This window comes from Lactuca virosa, chromosome 1 (genome assembly GCF_052849685.1).
Source record: "Lactuca virosa cultivar CGN04683 chromosome 1, Lactuca_virosa_CGN04683_v6, whole genome shotgun sequence".
Classification (NCBI taxonomy): domain Eukaryota; kingdom Viridiplantae; phylum Streptophyta; class Magnoliopsida; order Asterales; family Asteraceae; genus Lactuca; species Lactuca virosa.
In genome coordinates, this window is record NC_136426.1 from 122,844,511 (window position 1) to 122,859,093 (window position 14,583).

General features: G+C 33.1%; 3 protein-coding genes across 4 annotated transcripts; 1 reads left to right on the forward strand and 2 right to left on the reverse strand.

Annotated features, from left to right (window-relative positions):
* Window positions 1-1,809: 1,809 nt before the first annotated feature.
* Window positions 1,810-5,107, reverse strand: LOC145157609 (protein FAR1-RELATED SEQUENCE 4-like). 2 transcript variants are annotated; one of them, XM_079076639.1, is made up of 4 exons: window positions 4,952-5,107; window positions 2,308-4,446; window positions 2,164-2,220; window positions 1,810-2,072 (listed from the first exon to the last, which is right to left on the reverse strand). In XM_079076639.1, the coding sequence occupies exons 2-4, from the start codon at window positions 4,324-4,326 to the stop codon at window positions 1,917-1,919; spliced, it is 2,232 nt and encodes a 743-aa protein (XP_078932765.1). In that variant the 5' UTR covers window positions 4,327-4,446; window positions 4,952-5,107; the 3' UTR covers window positions 1,810-1,916. The 2 variants fall into 2 exon arrangements, with proteins under 2 accessions (XP_078932765.1, XP_078932762.1); XM_079076636.1 differs by having other exon boundaries at window positions 4,883-5,107.
* A 4,276-nt stretch (window positions 5,108-9,383) lies between these two features.
* On the forward strand, window positions 9,384-11,893 carry LOC145106437 (inactive rhomboid protein). Its single transcript, XM_079043408.1, has 6 exons — window positions 9,384-9,830; window positions 10,239-10,397; window positions 10,497-10,646; window positions 10,928-11,047; window positions 11,158-11,244; window positions 11,329-11,893. Exons 1-6 carry the CDS (start codon window positions 9,453-9,455, stop codon window positions 11,755-11,757), a joined length of 1,323 nt encoding a protein of 440 aa, XP_078899534.1. The 5' UTR covers window positions 9,384-9,452; the 3' UTR covers window positions 11,758-11,893.
* Window positions 11,894-13,288: 1,395 nt separating this feature from the next.
* Window positions 13,289-13,938, reverse strand: LOC145157618 (histone H3.2-like). The gene has a single exon (XM_079076647.1). The coding sequence runs from the start codon at window positions 13,869-13,871 to the stop codon at window positions 13,461-13,463; it is 411 nt and encodes a 136-aa protein (XP_078932773.1). The 5' UTR covers window positions 13,872-13,938; the 3' UTR covers window positions 13,289-13,460.
* Window positions 13,939-14,583: the final 645 nt, after the last annotated feature.

The window sequence follows — 14,583 nt, forward strand, 5'->3', positions numbered from 1 at the left end:
ATTAGATAAATATGTCTAAAAACATACCAAACCAACACACATTACAAATGCTTAAATAATGAAAGAGATGTTGACCAAATTAAATGTCTCTGCAAATCAACGTCTTTTACGTTTATACCAACCAACCTTCATTTTACTGATTTACTAATTTGTGTTTGATTTTGAATGGTAAAAACTGATTTGTTTTAGAACTTATGTTTGATTTATTATATACAAAACATGATATATGTGATAATAAGCTTGGATATCGAAGTTGGATCATGTTGCAACCTTTCTTTAATGAAAATTGTTGGAAGATAATCCTAGCTTACAGCCATGCAAGCAACTCAAAGCCCGACTAGATTCGTGTTAATGGTATGCTCTATATTTTGAGAGAGAGAGAGAGAGAGATTCCAAAAACGTTGGTCGTATATTTATATGGCCGTTAACAGCCAAATAAATAAATATTACAAATTACCGTTATAAAATGATTTAGGTAATGTTTAACGTGTATTTCACCATCAAAACCTTTCATTAGGGATGTAATTTCCAATCACATCGATAGTCCTGGTTTTTCGGTTATTTTTAGTTCCAAACCTAATTTTCAGTTATTTTAGATTCCATAACAATGAGCCAAGTACTTTCAGTCGTAGCTAGTTCCAAAACCAATATAACCGGCCCCGAACAAACTCCCTTATACTGGTACGATCTTCGATTCTATGATTTGTCACTTTCGGTTTTCGGTTCTTCTGGTTACACCCTTAGTCTCATTACTAGGGGTTTTTTTTTAACGTTGGGATTTTATTAAAAAAGAACTAGCAAGAAGCTAGCAAAAAGAACAAAACATCAAGCAATAGCTACAATTGGGTTTTGTAACCACCCAACCCAATTAATGTTTTTTCTACTCCTAGCATTAAACCAAAAAAAAAAAAAAAAACTGACTACGTCACAATAACATGGAAAAGATCACCCGCTCTAAAGTTTATAAATTCTAAACAAACCAGAATTTCTAAAGTTCCAAAGAAACCACCAAGTAGAATAAAAAATCCCCTCTAAGCAAATCTTGACTTCTTTTTTCAACCTAAGAGACATGAAGCGATACAACAAATATCACTACTAGGGATTAGTCTCACTATTAGGGATTTTGAATGGATTTTCACTCTCATTCCATCACGGACTTATACACCAAATCCCTGGCCGTATCTTTTGGTCAAATGATCCGCCAAATTTTATTGTGCAATCCAAATTCCACCAAAATCATTTCATTCATGATTATTCAGAAACCATATTGTTCGCGACACTCACATACTTGCCATTATTACGGTTAACTATATGCCTTAGACAAACTTGTATAGCTATCACAACGAAGAGAGACAACATAAATCAAATTTCTTAACCACTTAGTCTGTTTAATGACAATTGGTAATGCTAAAAATTCATATTCCATTGTTGAAGTGATGATGCAAGTTTGTTTCTTGAAAGCCCACGAAATAAAACCTCCACCAAACAAGAATAACGATTGACCATATAGAAGAATGATCTTCTACATGGGTTATCCAACTTGTATTATTATATCCTTCTATAACCGAAGGATATCCAAAATAAGATTTGTGCTTTTCATGTCATACATATATATAAAATAAAGTATTCCGATTGTTACACCACTTTGCCTATATTAACAATAAGCACACTCGGACCCATGAGAGTACTAGGAGAACAATCATAATTATAAATTTTATCAAAAAAAAATCTTAATATATGAGACTAGATTTGACTGAGACATTACAACATCATTAAACGCAGAAAAATAGATGGAAACTTATATCTCAATAACCAAAAATAAAATAGTTCCTGATATTTTCACAAAATTAGCAGTGTGAATTAATGTTTGCTAGATTACAATAAAATATTATCAACAAAAGAGGATAGAACTTGAACTAATGTGGAAGACGAGTGTTTTGTAATTGTGCTGAAGCTACATTATGAAACTGTGAAGATGCCACATTGTGAAACATTGTGGGTACTACTACTACACCTTGTAAATGTGGTGGCATCATGTTGTGTAATTGTAACAGCCTTGTGTTAGGAATTTCCTGAAAAAATAAATACAACCATTTTTTTTAAATATTATATAAACAAATTATACTTATATTGATGGGGAAAGAATAAAGATTAAAGACAAACCATGTGGTGAAAACTCGCATCGATTCCAATATTTACAACTTCTGGTTGTGTAGCTACCTGAATCATATGACATAAGTTTATTATTACCATGGTGAAAAGTTAAAAAAATTATAAACAATTAATCAAATAAACAAATAAACAAACCTTCTCTTTCCCATTTTCTGTTCTCTTAACACCCTTTTTCAACTTCTCCACATTCAAATTAGGCACTTGCTCTTCTTCCTCATAAACCCCAACAGACTTTGATGTTGAAGGTCTTACACTTACTTCATTCACAACACAATTATTATTATTATTATTATAATTATTATTCACATTCGAACATTGCACCAAAGCATCTTTTATCGCACCCAATGCAATCTTATAACTCTCTTGTGAAATCGACCCCTCTTCCCCCAAAATTATAGCCCTCCTACATAAATCATTGAGTCTTCGTGTTTTCGTTTGCACATTTTCAAGTTTTTCAGAAATCGGGTACTTACTTTGAGCTGCATTTGTCCATCTTTGTAATACGTATTTAAACGGAATACTAAAAACACCAGACATTTGAAGTACAACAACTGCATGTCTACATAAAAACCCTTTGAATTCAAATGTCCTACAAGAACAATTAATATCCAATTGTGTCTCATTCCATTCCACCATGTAATCTTGACTTGTTTCAAAGTCTTTGACTACATAAGTCACACAATTCCCTTCTTCTTTTTCTATCTTTAAATGACACGCAGCTGCTCCCAACACTTCATCTTGAAACTTCTTGAAGATCTCATGAGTGTAAACGAATGATAACTGTTTTTCAAAGGGTGATGGGGATTTCAACTCGGGTGTATCATGCCACGTGTCAAAATCTGCTTTCGCTTGGTCTTCGTGTATATCTTCCATTATCACTTTGTATTGTTCTAGAAACTCTTTCAAAGAAGTTTCTGGATGAATGTATTTGTCAAAAAAGGAATTCGGGCTCTCGGATCGAGAAAATGTAGACAACCCAGCAAAAGAAATGTTTTTTATAAAAGTTGGGGCCCACAGTTTGCGATCTTGGTATAAAGATTGAAACCATGTGTCATCATTAAGATTGAATTTGTTAACTAATTTACCCCATCTTTTATCAAACTTTTCTTCAGTCCATGATTTTTGTATGCATTTACTAAATTTTGCCATGAAAGTGTCATGCCATGGGTTTAAATAATCAAGTTGCCTTGAAACTTTTTCTAGAACATTCCATAGATTGTAACAATGTCGGGTGTCTGGAAACACTGCTACAATGGCTGCTTCTAGAGAATTGCTTTGATCAGTGACTATTACATTTGGACACTTACTTCCCATTGCTAAATACCATGTTTGAAATAACCAAATGAATGTGAATAATGTTTCATCTGCAATCAATCCACATCCAAGTAATGTAGGTTGACAATGTTGGTTGACACCGATAAAAAGAACCAATGGGATTTTATATTTGTTGTAAAAATAAGTCGTGTCAAAAGAAACCACATCACTAAAGTTTGTGTAATCATCCATGCCTTTTGCATCAACCCAAAATATGTTTCTAAGTTGATGTTCTTCGTTTAAATCAACAGCATAAAAGAATTTTGGATTCTCTTCTTGCATTGTGACAAATGATTCAAGAAGTATTTGAGCATCACCTTCTTCTAATGTCAAACTCCTACCCCTGTCATCTTGATTTCTAAGATAACTCTCCAAACCAGTTGATTGATATATGTTATATTGTTTTGACATGGAGGATAATATCGTCTTTCTACGTACCTTGGTGTCGTTCTTGAGAGGATCAGAGTTTCTATGGCTTCGGAAGAAATGTGATTGAGAAGGTAAAAGCTCATGGTTATGGTCTTTTATGAAACTATGAATGTACCATTTTCCATTTTGTCTTCTTTTGACATGCATACTTGCTTTACAACCTATTTTAGGTGAAGGTCTTGGATTGATTGCATCATCAGATTGTTGTTTGTTTCCATATCTTATGCATGAGAATTTAGCATCAATGAACTCTTTTGATGCTCTTGAACGACGACTACTCAGTTTAGCAGTTCCAAATCCAACAGATTTCGCGTATTCTTTGTAGAATTCGTATGCTGCTTCGTTTGAATCGAATTCCATTGTTTCTTGAGGTTCTGATTTGATACTCTCAGAAACGGTATTAATATCCATATTTGCAGTGGTGAATGGAAGATGTTGAATAATTCAAATTTCAACCACAATACATGTTCACATTTGGTCTACCATATTCAGGGATACATAAGTTTGTGTCTTGTTGATCCAAAAGATAGCCTGGAGATTGAAAGGCAAAGTGACAAACACTTAAATTAATGGTGAAGAATTTATAATTATTACATTTCCTAATTAAGCAAAATCAAATTGATTATCAGACACATAGTCTTATCTCTGTGCCAAAGAAAGAGCTAACATTTCAACTTTACCCATACCTATACTATCCAAAAAGCATAGTTCATATGAACTGTGATGGAATTTAACACAAGTATTTCGTCATAACTTAAGTTCAAAACCAAGATCGAAATTAGCTGACATGTTCAAAGTAAATATGTAAAAATTATCAGTAAAGGTACAATTCATGAATCGAGAATCTGGCATGTAAATGTAAGTGTGCGTTGCATTAAAACTTTGAACTGCATATACGAATATTCAGGTTATTATAGCATCAAGCAACGAGATTTCATAAGTGAAAATGGAAATTCAGATCAAATACCGGGAAATATACGAGACGAGGAAGATTCCACCAAAATTGCAGATAAATCACGAGAGATTGAAGAGCTACCTATGATATGGAGATGAAGGTAGCAGTAATTTCGATTGAGATCACAAGATTGCCGATGTATTCACAGTTTCAATCTTTTTAGGGTTTCTCTGGGAATTTGGGGAAGGATGACGAAGAAGGTTTTAAAAGAACTTGGTTGCATTTTGATCGGCTTCCGTACTCGCATTTGTATTTGCTTTAAAGTGCACTCGTGATGTAGAGGTGACACGTGTTATTCTTTGGTTGAAGGGTAGATTCGGAATTAAAATAATGTTGCATCCAAATTAGAAAAAAAAAAAAAAACAAAATCCAAAACCCCCTAACTTTGTTCAAATTATATATTGGTCCTGGTATTTTCATATTTTAATTTGGTGACAATCAAGGATACCAAACAATAAAAATGCATGACAAAATTAAGACGAAATTGAAATTCGAATTATTGTTTATTGTCGTTGTGTCGTGTCGTGTTCGTATATAAGATTTGACATGAAATTGACACTATATTAATATGTTTTTTTCATATTTTTTGTGTTTTGTAAGATTAATGTTGAACTAAAGACACTAAAAGTTTATTTTATTTCATCTTTTTTGTGTTTGTCATGTTCGTCGTTTTTATCGTGTTTAAAATGGATTGTTGTCATGTTAGTAAAACAAAACACGGCATCATGTCATGTCGTGTTCGTGTTGTATAAAAATTATCGTGTTGTGTTGCGTCAGTTAAAAATACGAAACGACTGTCCGATTTGTCACCCCTAACTTTACCCAATGCAAATTGTAAAATCATGTTAAACATCTTCTTTAAATGTTCTTGACAAGTTTTAACAAGTTAAAAATTCATTAAAAATAATAACAACATATATAATATGAATACAAGACTAAAACAATATGCCTATTATGCTTTCTTTTGTAACTTGATAAGAAGTGATTTCTTTTGTCATCCAATTATTGGTACAATATTAACAATGTATTAATGCATGTAAAAATACAAGATTTAATTGTTTTACATCCACATTAGTACAAACAACCATGACCACCTAAGACAATCTCAACTACTCAAATATAGCCTCCAAGGCACATCTAATTTGGCTATGAGATGACAAATTCGGTGTTTTGGTAAACTACATGAAACAACGAATTCGAGTCCAACTCTTGGGGTGCTCCTACTTGTAGAGTCACTCTTTTAAGGTGTAGCTCCTTGCAGACATAGACTATTTTTTATCCTTATGGGTCTTGAGCTTCTTTTAGGTAGGTTACATGAGTATCACCCAATTTACCTATCATACGACTCTCTTATCATACGACTCTCTTAACTCTTGAGGTTGAGGTGATGCGAGTTGGATTACTGAAAACCACCTTTTTGGGCTTTGGTAAACACTCAATATTGTTGAGTTGTGGAGTCTGGTCTTTCTTTTGAGCTCCTTGTCAATACTGAGACTTAGAATGGGGTCTGGATTTTCCTTTCACTTCGTTCCAAGGTATGCGGTGCTCAGCAAAATGTTTGTGATGCTCGGCACAACATTTACGGTGCACTTCCACTAACTAGAAAGCTTGTTTTCAAATTATTACGTTTTAGGCTTGGCCTATAAGCAGATTTTAGGTTAACATGTGTTTATAAATAGATCTCCATGTATAATTGTACCCTAAGTATAAAGCATGTGTACAACGACTGTATTTTTACCACTAATAAAAACATTCTCTAGTTCGTATGTGGATTAGTTGATTACTTTAATCATGTGAATAATGTTAAATCTTTGCGTTATTTTTTTCTTCACATCTTATTATCGTGTGCCCATTATTGTTTATCGATTCTTGATACTAACACATATAACATATAACATTAAATGCTAAATTGGTTTGATGATAATTTGGTTGGGGTTTGAATGTTACTCATCGAGTCACTTAATCTCCTATAAAAGAATTTACGTTCAAAATGCAATATTTATTTGATATTTTTTTGTTTTAATATTGCAATGTTTTAACAAAATATATTACTTCGGTTTACTTATATATTTAGTAACAATTACTCCAATGCATTAATACTCACTAGGCTTTCCAAGCCTAATTTATTTATTTTGACATATGTTCACATTTGGCAACTTAGTTGAAGATCACAGACGGATCTAACATTTGGATATTAAGAAGATGTTTGTTTTCGAATAAATTTGTATGTATTGTTGCTTACTTTACTTTTATCTCTTTATTACGTCGTTATGCTATTGTATGTCTTGGCACTTTTAACCTTTTTAAATGTTAAGGACTTGATTGTTTGAGACTTGTATCAACAAATTGTTTTCTTAAAGGATTCTCATTTATGAAACTCACTTTAATTTTTTGTTTGAAATTACTATTTAAAAAAGCTCATACAAGGGATGTTTTAGGGTAGATAATCCTTACGAGGGTTTCAATGGAAGTTGTTGACTCGTCCATGTTTCATAGTCTTGACGGGGCTCTCTGGTACTTTACGTTTACTCGTCTTGATATCGCCTTTGTTGTTCAGCATATTTGTCTTTACATGTGTGATCCCCGAGAGCCTCACCTTCACAATCTCAAGCCCATCCTAAATTACATATGTGATACCATTGATCACGACATTCAGATTCATGTGTCTCCTACATCGAATCTTATTGTTTAAGCAGATGCTAGCTATGGTGGTCGCCCTACCACCAGACGTTCCACTTCTAGTCACTGTGACAAACGTGGTTATTGAGTCTTTGCAGTTTTGAAATCTCCTTCACAGGCTTCGTTGCCATCCCTCGAATGTCACTATAGTATATTGTGACAACATCAGTACAATTTACATGTCATTCAACCCGGCAGGGATAGATACAGGTAGAGATGTGTGGGGTAGGTGCCCTCAAGGGGGGGGGGGATTCTACATGTTATATATATATATATATATATATATATATATATATATATAATTGAAGTCTTTTTCTTGTCTTATTTTAGTGTGTGTAAGGCGAGAAACAAGCAACTAACAAAACATTAAACAATAAAGTATATTACAAATATGGTCCCTACATTTTACTCATAATTGTAGACCATTTCTTGGAATATTTCCAAAATCTTCCCAAACTTTGGCTTCTATTTGGTTTTTGTCCCCAAATCAAATAAAATGATTTTTGCTTTTTTCTTGAAATTGTAATTAGTAATTAGTGATTAATATGTCATGAACCATTTAGTTCATTTTACTGGCCCAAAAAATGTACTTGATATATTTGTGTGTCCAACCTATATAAATCATAGATCCACTACTGCAATCCGGTGCAACATCGACGCTCTAAACACATAAAGATTAATATTCACTTTGTCCGAGATAAAGTTGCTCTTTGTTTCATTTGTGTCCTTCACGCCCCGCCTTCTGGTCAATACGCCAATGTTTTCGCCAAAGCCCTATCTACGACACTTCTACGATTTCTACTCCAGTTTTGACCGTATGAGGCTCTTTTTCGGATAAAAATGTTGGGGACTATTAGTGTGTTTGTATATTTATATTTATGGCCCATGTATCGTTGATGTAGACGTTTATAGTCCATTCCATAAGGCTCAAATGGCATTGTAATCGTATATGTGTACGTTGATGTTTAACGGAGAAGGCAAGGAATCATTTTGATAATATAAACAAAGGGAATTTAATGTATAGACATATAGTTCTATATCTTGGATATAAATTAGTACAATCGTTATGTAAAGTATGATTAGAATGAGTTTCAAAAACGAACTATTCGAAACCCAAAAAAAATGTGACAAAAAGTGTCATGAGTCATGGTAAAACCAATGTTTATCGTGATCTTAAAATTTTAAAAATATTTTGTATCGGGGAATATTATATAAAAATATAACGTACTTAAATAAAAAAAAAGTTGAAGATATGTTTTAAAATCGACTGTGCTATAAAGGGATCCATTTACCAACTTACCAACTAAATTGAAATGTTATGTTGCAGAATCAATAATCAACTAGATCCCTCATTTTTTATTAGATTATAAATAGACAATAAATATTAATTTGAAAAATAGGTATCCCAAATATAATTAAACTAAACTATCTTTGTTTTAGCTGCAATTTGTTTTTCGTTTTAATTATGAATTGGTATTTTTTATTGCAGATTTGATTATACCTTGAAATTTACAGTTTGACTAATTTAATTAAACTTGATCAATTATAACCTATAATTTATCTCAAGCCAATCAAACATTATATATCAACTAAAAATCGTAGGCAATGTGTTATAATGCAATAAACTTTATAAATATTTTTTATTCAAGAAAAAATAAAATATTTTTACAATTATAATTAATATACTATACTATTATAAAAATATATTGCTTTTATTCAAGAATATGAATATTTGGTAATAAAATAATTTTATTTGAAGAACCCAACGGCTAGCTAGAAAACAAAGTGTAATAATATTCCCTCTCATAATTCATTTGTTCAAAATTTAAATACATATTCAAACCGGAAAACTGGACAGCCGTAAACCGCTGTATTCACTATTCAATCACCTCTTTCCACCGCCATGGAAGACGCCGACGATGAAATTAACTTCAGAGCGTCCTCTTACGCGCCGCCTCCGCCATGGATTTCTCTCTCACCATTTCCTTCTCAAGTTTCCCCATCCCCTCGCCGGTTCTCAAGCAATTTCACCCCTCCGACACAACCAGTACGGGCGGCGAAACAGCTAGCTTGGGTGTCTCTACAGGGTCGGATCGTCGGAGCCGAAGAAGCAAGCTCATCAAAAGCCATTGGAGGTGGATTGAGCCCCGATGAAGCTATTGCGTGGGAGCTCTTTAGTCCTATGCATCGGGTTCTGATTGTCGCCATCATTGCAGTTGCTGCTGCCAATTCGAAGAAGAACAAACAGATTATCCAACTCACTAAGTCTGTTGAAATTAGGGTTCGTATTTCAAATTTTCAATCAATTTATTTCTTCTTCGAGAATTTTGCATCTACAGACATTAAACCAAATTTGTCGATTAGAAAATTGAATCGGAAGTATTCATTTTCTAAAATATGATCCTGATCTCAATTTTGCACTAAATTAGGTTTTGAGTTGAACAGGGTTCATTAAATGAATAGGAAGGATCCATTTGTAATTAATGGATTTTAGGCTTTATGAGCTTTAAATCTGCAGTATTACACTTCCCTACATACAAGTGAAACTCTTGAATTTCAAACTCCAGTATTAATTTCCCAATTATGAACTTTGAATGTTGAATTTACAACAGATTTTATTTCTATTCTATAGTTAACAACCTATTATCAAAAGATTCAATGCTTAATTTTCGTCTCAAACTGTTTTCAGGATCAGGTGCTTTTAGGCATGCAACAAAAACTTGAGAATTTATGTGAGCAGGTGAATTATTTCAAGGATCAGCCTGATACTTCCTCCTATAATTTCAAGTTTTCAGATTGTGGGTGTCGCCTATGTTATCATCACCAGCTTCCATCAGAATCTATAGAAGTAAAGACACTTTTTTTTCTTCAATAACTCCTTCCATATGCTTGTTGCTTTCAAAATAACTCTTGTTGATGATACTTTTTTGCTTTTCTTATAATTCAGGCAGATTGTAATTCTATTGTGAAATCTGCGGATGATGAAGATATGATCAAGTGTAAGATACCTCCTCAGATTGAGATGGAACCAGAAGAACGCCGTATGTCTGATTTGTCAGATTGGTCCCCCAGTGTCAGTTCCACAGTAGATGCTCAGGTAGATATAAAAGTAATAAAAGAAACCTGTGAGTCAAATTTTTGGAGACTCTGGGTGTAACTGAGGATGGCTTGAGAGATTAGTCTATGTGATTGTTATAATTTGTTATATAGTAAATTTCTCACTTTGGTGGCCTGTGGTTTTTCTCTAGTTTTGGAGTTTTCGACATGTGATCAATTTTCGACGGGTTCTTAAGAATCTGTGACACAATTTCCCAACAATAACTATTTGCAGTTTTTTAATTCGTTAACACTAATCAAGTTTTTCCATAACTAATACAGTGGAATACTTCATCAATTGAACAAGATTTTGGCAACACCAGAGAGGAATATGAAGACAAGGATGCCTTAATCAATGAGTTGTCCGCTTTAATTCACACAACAGAATCTTTTGGTTCAAAGGTATGTTTTTTTTTAACTATTTGTAGTTCTTTAAATCGTAAACACAAATCATTTCTTCTACTTTCTTACAATTTATGTTATCAATGGTTTCTTTTTCTTGTATAAAACAGAGAATCTCAGAGCTGGAAGACATTATCCGCCACAAAAACATGATTATCACAAAGCTCAGGAAGGACATGGTAGTTCTTGAACAAAAGGTATCGATTATGTGTAAATCTTTTGTACGTCATATGGGTTTCTATATTCTATCATTCTAATTATATTTATAAATCCTTTTGTAGGTAATTCACCTCACAAGACTTAGGAGATCTTCTACTTCTAAGTCAAATTCAAGCTCAAAAAAGCTTCCAGCCATGACAGACAATCTAGTTTATGACATGGATAGCACAACCAGTCCTTCCTCTTCAGATTCAGATTGCTCCACCAAAAAGATAAAACCAGTTTTTTTGCTGAAAAATGGAAAACAAGTTCCTTATGTGAAGAATGAAAATGTACAAAGAGATAGCAATAGTTCAAGAGGAAAAGAGAAAAATGAAGAACGGAAATTCTCTGATAAATTGATCCAAAAGCCTCCAAGGCCAGTAAGTCCTCTAAAAGAGAAGTCTATGAATCAACAGAGTAATTCGGGATCTGGTTCTGGAGATTTTAAGAGTAGAAAAAGTGGTACAACAAAATCTGGAGTTTCGGGTTCTCATAAGAGATGGGTTTAGATTTAGAATATAAAGTGGTTTAAGTTTATAAAGCTAGAAAGAAAGATTATAAAGAGGGCTTAGTAATAATATGTTTATTTATCGTGCACCTATTGTTCTCTTGTTTTATTTTAATCGGAAACTGAAATATTGATCGTGGTTTTGGTATGCGTGTTAGTTGTTATTTACTCAACAATAAGCATTCATAGTTGCTCAATGCTCAAAAGTTACTAATTGTTCCTTTCTATACTTGATAACATCAACTCTCGGGTTCCCAAAAGGAACTTGATCATATACATGTTTAACGTTTTGTCCCCTAAATTTGATGATTATATTACTTGAGAGATCACTATTGGTCGTAGGTACTAACTTTAGCTCTTTAACACAATCTTTTACAATAAATTGATGGAATTTGTTTAAAAATAGTGTAAACAGTAAATTATTCATTATTTCTATTGGTCTCATTTTTATAATTTTTACAAAAACCAACAATATATTTATTAGGTGTTTACAAACTTGACCACAACTCTTTTTATTACAATATTTTCATTATAGTCCTACAAATGTTTATAAACAAAATAAATTATGCATATTTGAATAGTTATTGAAACAACCATTTTATTAAATAAAACAAAATTACATTTAAAGCACATTTAATTGAATATTACAGATGCATTTTGAATACATTACACATACATTTAAAAAGATATTACACATTTATTCTCATAAATAGCCAATGAAAAAATGTCATCATATCGAACTGTCATATAAAGATGCACATTGGTAGTCCCTGATCTCGAGTTAGTCTCAAAACAATTTGGTTTTTTTTGGAACCGGTCTTCACTCTTCAAACATTCCAATCTATTTCGGCCTACATCAATTTGGTCTTGTGATTTTTGTTTTCTCCTTTTTCGGTTCGATTTTGGTTTTTTATAGTTCAATTTAGATATTTTTTGGTTTCATGTTTTTTAATTAACAGATGTGTTGTTATGACAAAAATTATATAGTATTAAGATTTACTCAAAACAATACATTAAAATTTAATAAAAGAACAAAAAGGTAACACATTAAGCAATGTTATTAAAAATGTGTAATCAACAAAAAAATATATGTATATATAAACTTTAGCTATGGGTATTTTGAGATGGTTGTGAAACAGCCCATCCTTTTTTCCGACCAGCCCAGATGGTCTTGGTCTATTGTTTTTTGGGACCTGTCTTGTTTTAGACGGGTTCTATTTCTGTCCTTATTGTGAAAAGACAATAACCCTAAATTCTAAATCCATTCATATCAACTCAAAGTTGAGGTGTTTTTAGAAAATTAGTATTATCTTACATAGTCCAAATGCACTGGTGTTAGCATCCTAAGAGAATCCGTATGCATTCTTATTCAAACTCGACACATTCTAAAATGAATCCTTAGAAATAAATATGGCAAAGATTTCTGGAAAATGTAAACTTCTAAAGTTCACTATGAACGTGAAAATTAAACAAAAATGAAAATTGAAACTTGGATGTCAGTTGTAGAACAAGCAGTAAGACTAGTAATCCAATAACATGAAATTCAATACTCCATTTGAATAACATATCAAAATCAATCGACATACCACAATTTACACAAAAACATAGATAGAAATCAGATAACCTAACAATGATCTTGTAACAGAATAGTGAACGAAATAAACCCTAAACAAGACCTTCAACAAGCCAAATCAGATCGAAAACTTAAGCTCTCTCACCACGGATCCTACGAGCAAGTTGCATATCCTTAGGCATAATAGTGACTCTCTTAGCATGAATCGCGCATAAGTTAGTATCCTCAAACAATCCAACTAAATACGCCTCAGACGCCTCCTGGAGTGCAGCAACAGCAGAGCTCTGAAATCGAAGATCCGTCTTGAAATCCTGAGCGATTTCCCTCACAAGCCTCTGAAACGGCAGTTTCCTGATCAACAACTCAGTGCTCTTCTGATACTTTCTGATTTCTCGAAGAGCTACGGTTCCTGGCCTGAATCTGTGTGGCTTCTTAACCCCTCCGGTCGCCGGAGCCGACTTTCTTGCTGCTTTGGTGGCCAGCTGCTTCCTTGGAGCCTTTCCTCCGGTGGATTTCCTTGCTGTCTGCTTAGTACGAGCCATTTTGGTATTCAATGAGAGGCTGGAAATCGGAAGAGAAGAGAAAGATTTGGAGGTGGAAATAGTTCGATGGGTGTATGTGGCGTTGTGCAAGGGTTTTTATAATGGGTTAGATGGCGGCAAGTTTTGAAATTTTAGAGGTACATGCGATCTTTTGCCCCGTTGGATTGAAAATAAATCGACGGTGGGGAAGGGTATTGATCGCGATCCGTGTGCTTGATAATCAATAAGATGACATGAAGGCATGAACACACATGTAATGTGTTTTAGTAATATTTTAACATGTTTAATTTGGGAATTTGTTTTTTTCTTTTGGCATTCCTTATGAAAACTGTTATAATTATATAATTAAAATATTGTTTTAAATTTTGGTTAGGCAAAGTCTGCTAAAAACCTAATTAATCATCGACTTAAAATGTTTTATTTTTAACAAATAAATCTTTTTAGTGGTAAAATGACTAAAAGTAACATTTGGTATGAAGGTTATCCCATATGATTCAACCATTGGATCTATCATGTATTCCATGTTATGTTTTAATCCGACGTTCTGTATGATTTGAGCATTATGAACCATTATCAGTAAAATCTGAGTAATCACATTAGATTTAAATGAATAGCGTTTTGAATGTGATAATAACTAAAGATATTTATCAGTTTACGGAGGTCTGGAATGTAGAGTGTTACACTGGTGTTGGTTTTCAAGCAAGTTGAATAC

Coding starts and splice junctions, on each gene's coding strand:
- LOC145157618 (XM_079076647.1), bottom strand. CDS start 13,871: ATGGCTCGTACTAAGCAGACAGCAAGGAAATCCACCGGAGGAAAGGCT.
- LOC145106437 (XM_079043408.1), top strand. CDS start 9,453: ATGGAAGACGCCGACGATGAAATTAACTTCAGAGCGTCCTCTTACGCG. Junction 10,398..10,496: donor TTCCATCAGAATCTATAGAA/GTAAAGACACTT, acceptor CTTATAATTCAG/GCAGATTGTAATTCTATTGT. Junction 11,048..11,157: donor CAGAATCTTTTGGTTCAAAG/GTATGTTTTTTT, acceptor TGTATAAAACAG/AGAATCTCAGAGCTGGAAGA.
- LOC145157609 (XM_079076639.1), bottom strand. CDS start 4,326: ATGGATATTAATACCGTTTCTGAGAGTATCAAATCAGAACCTCAAGAA. Junction 2,221..2,307: donor CAGAAAATGGGAAAGAGAAG/GTTTGTTTATTT, acceptor CATATGATTCAG/GTAGCTACACAACCAGAAGT. Junction 2,073..2,163: donor ATGCGAGTTTTCACCACATG/GTTTGTCTTTAA, acceptor TTATTTTTTCAG/GAAATTCCTAACACAAGGCT.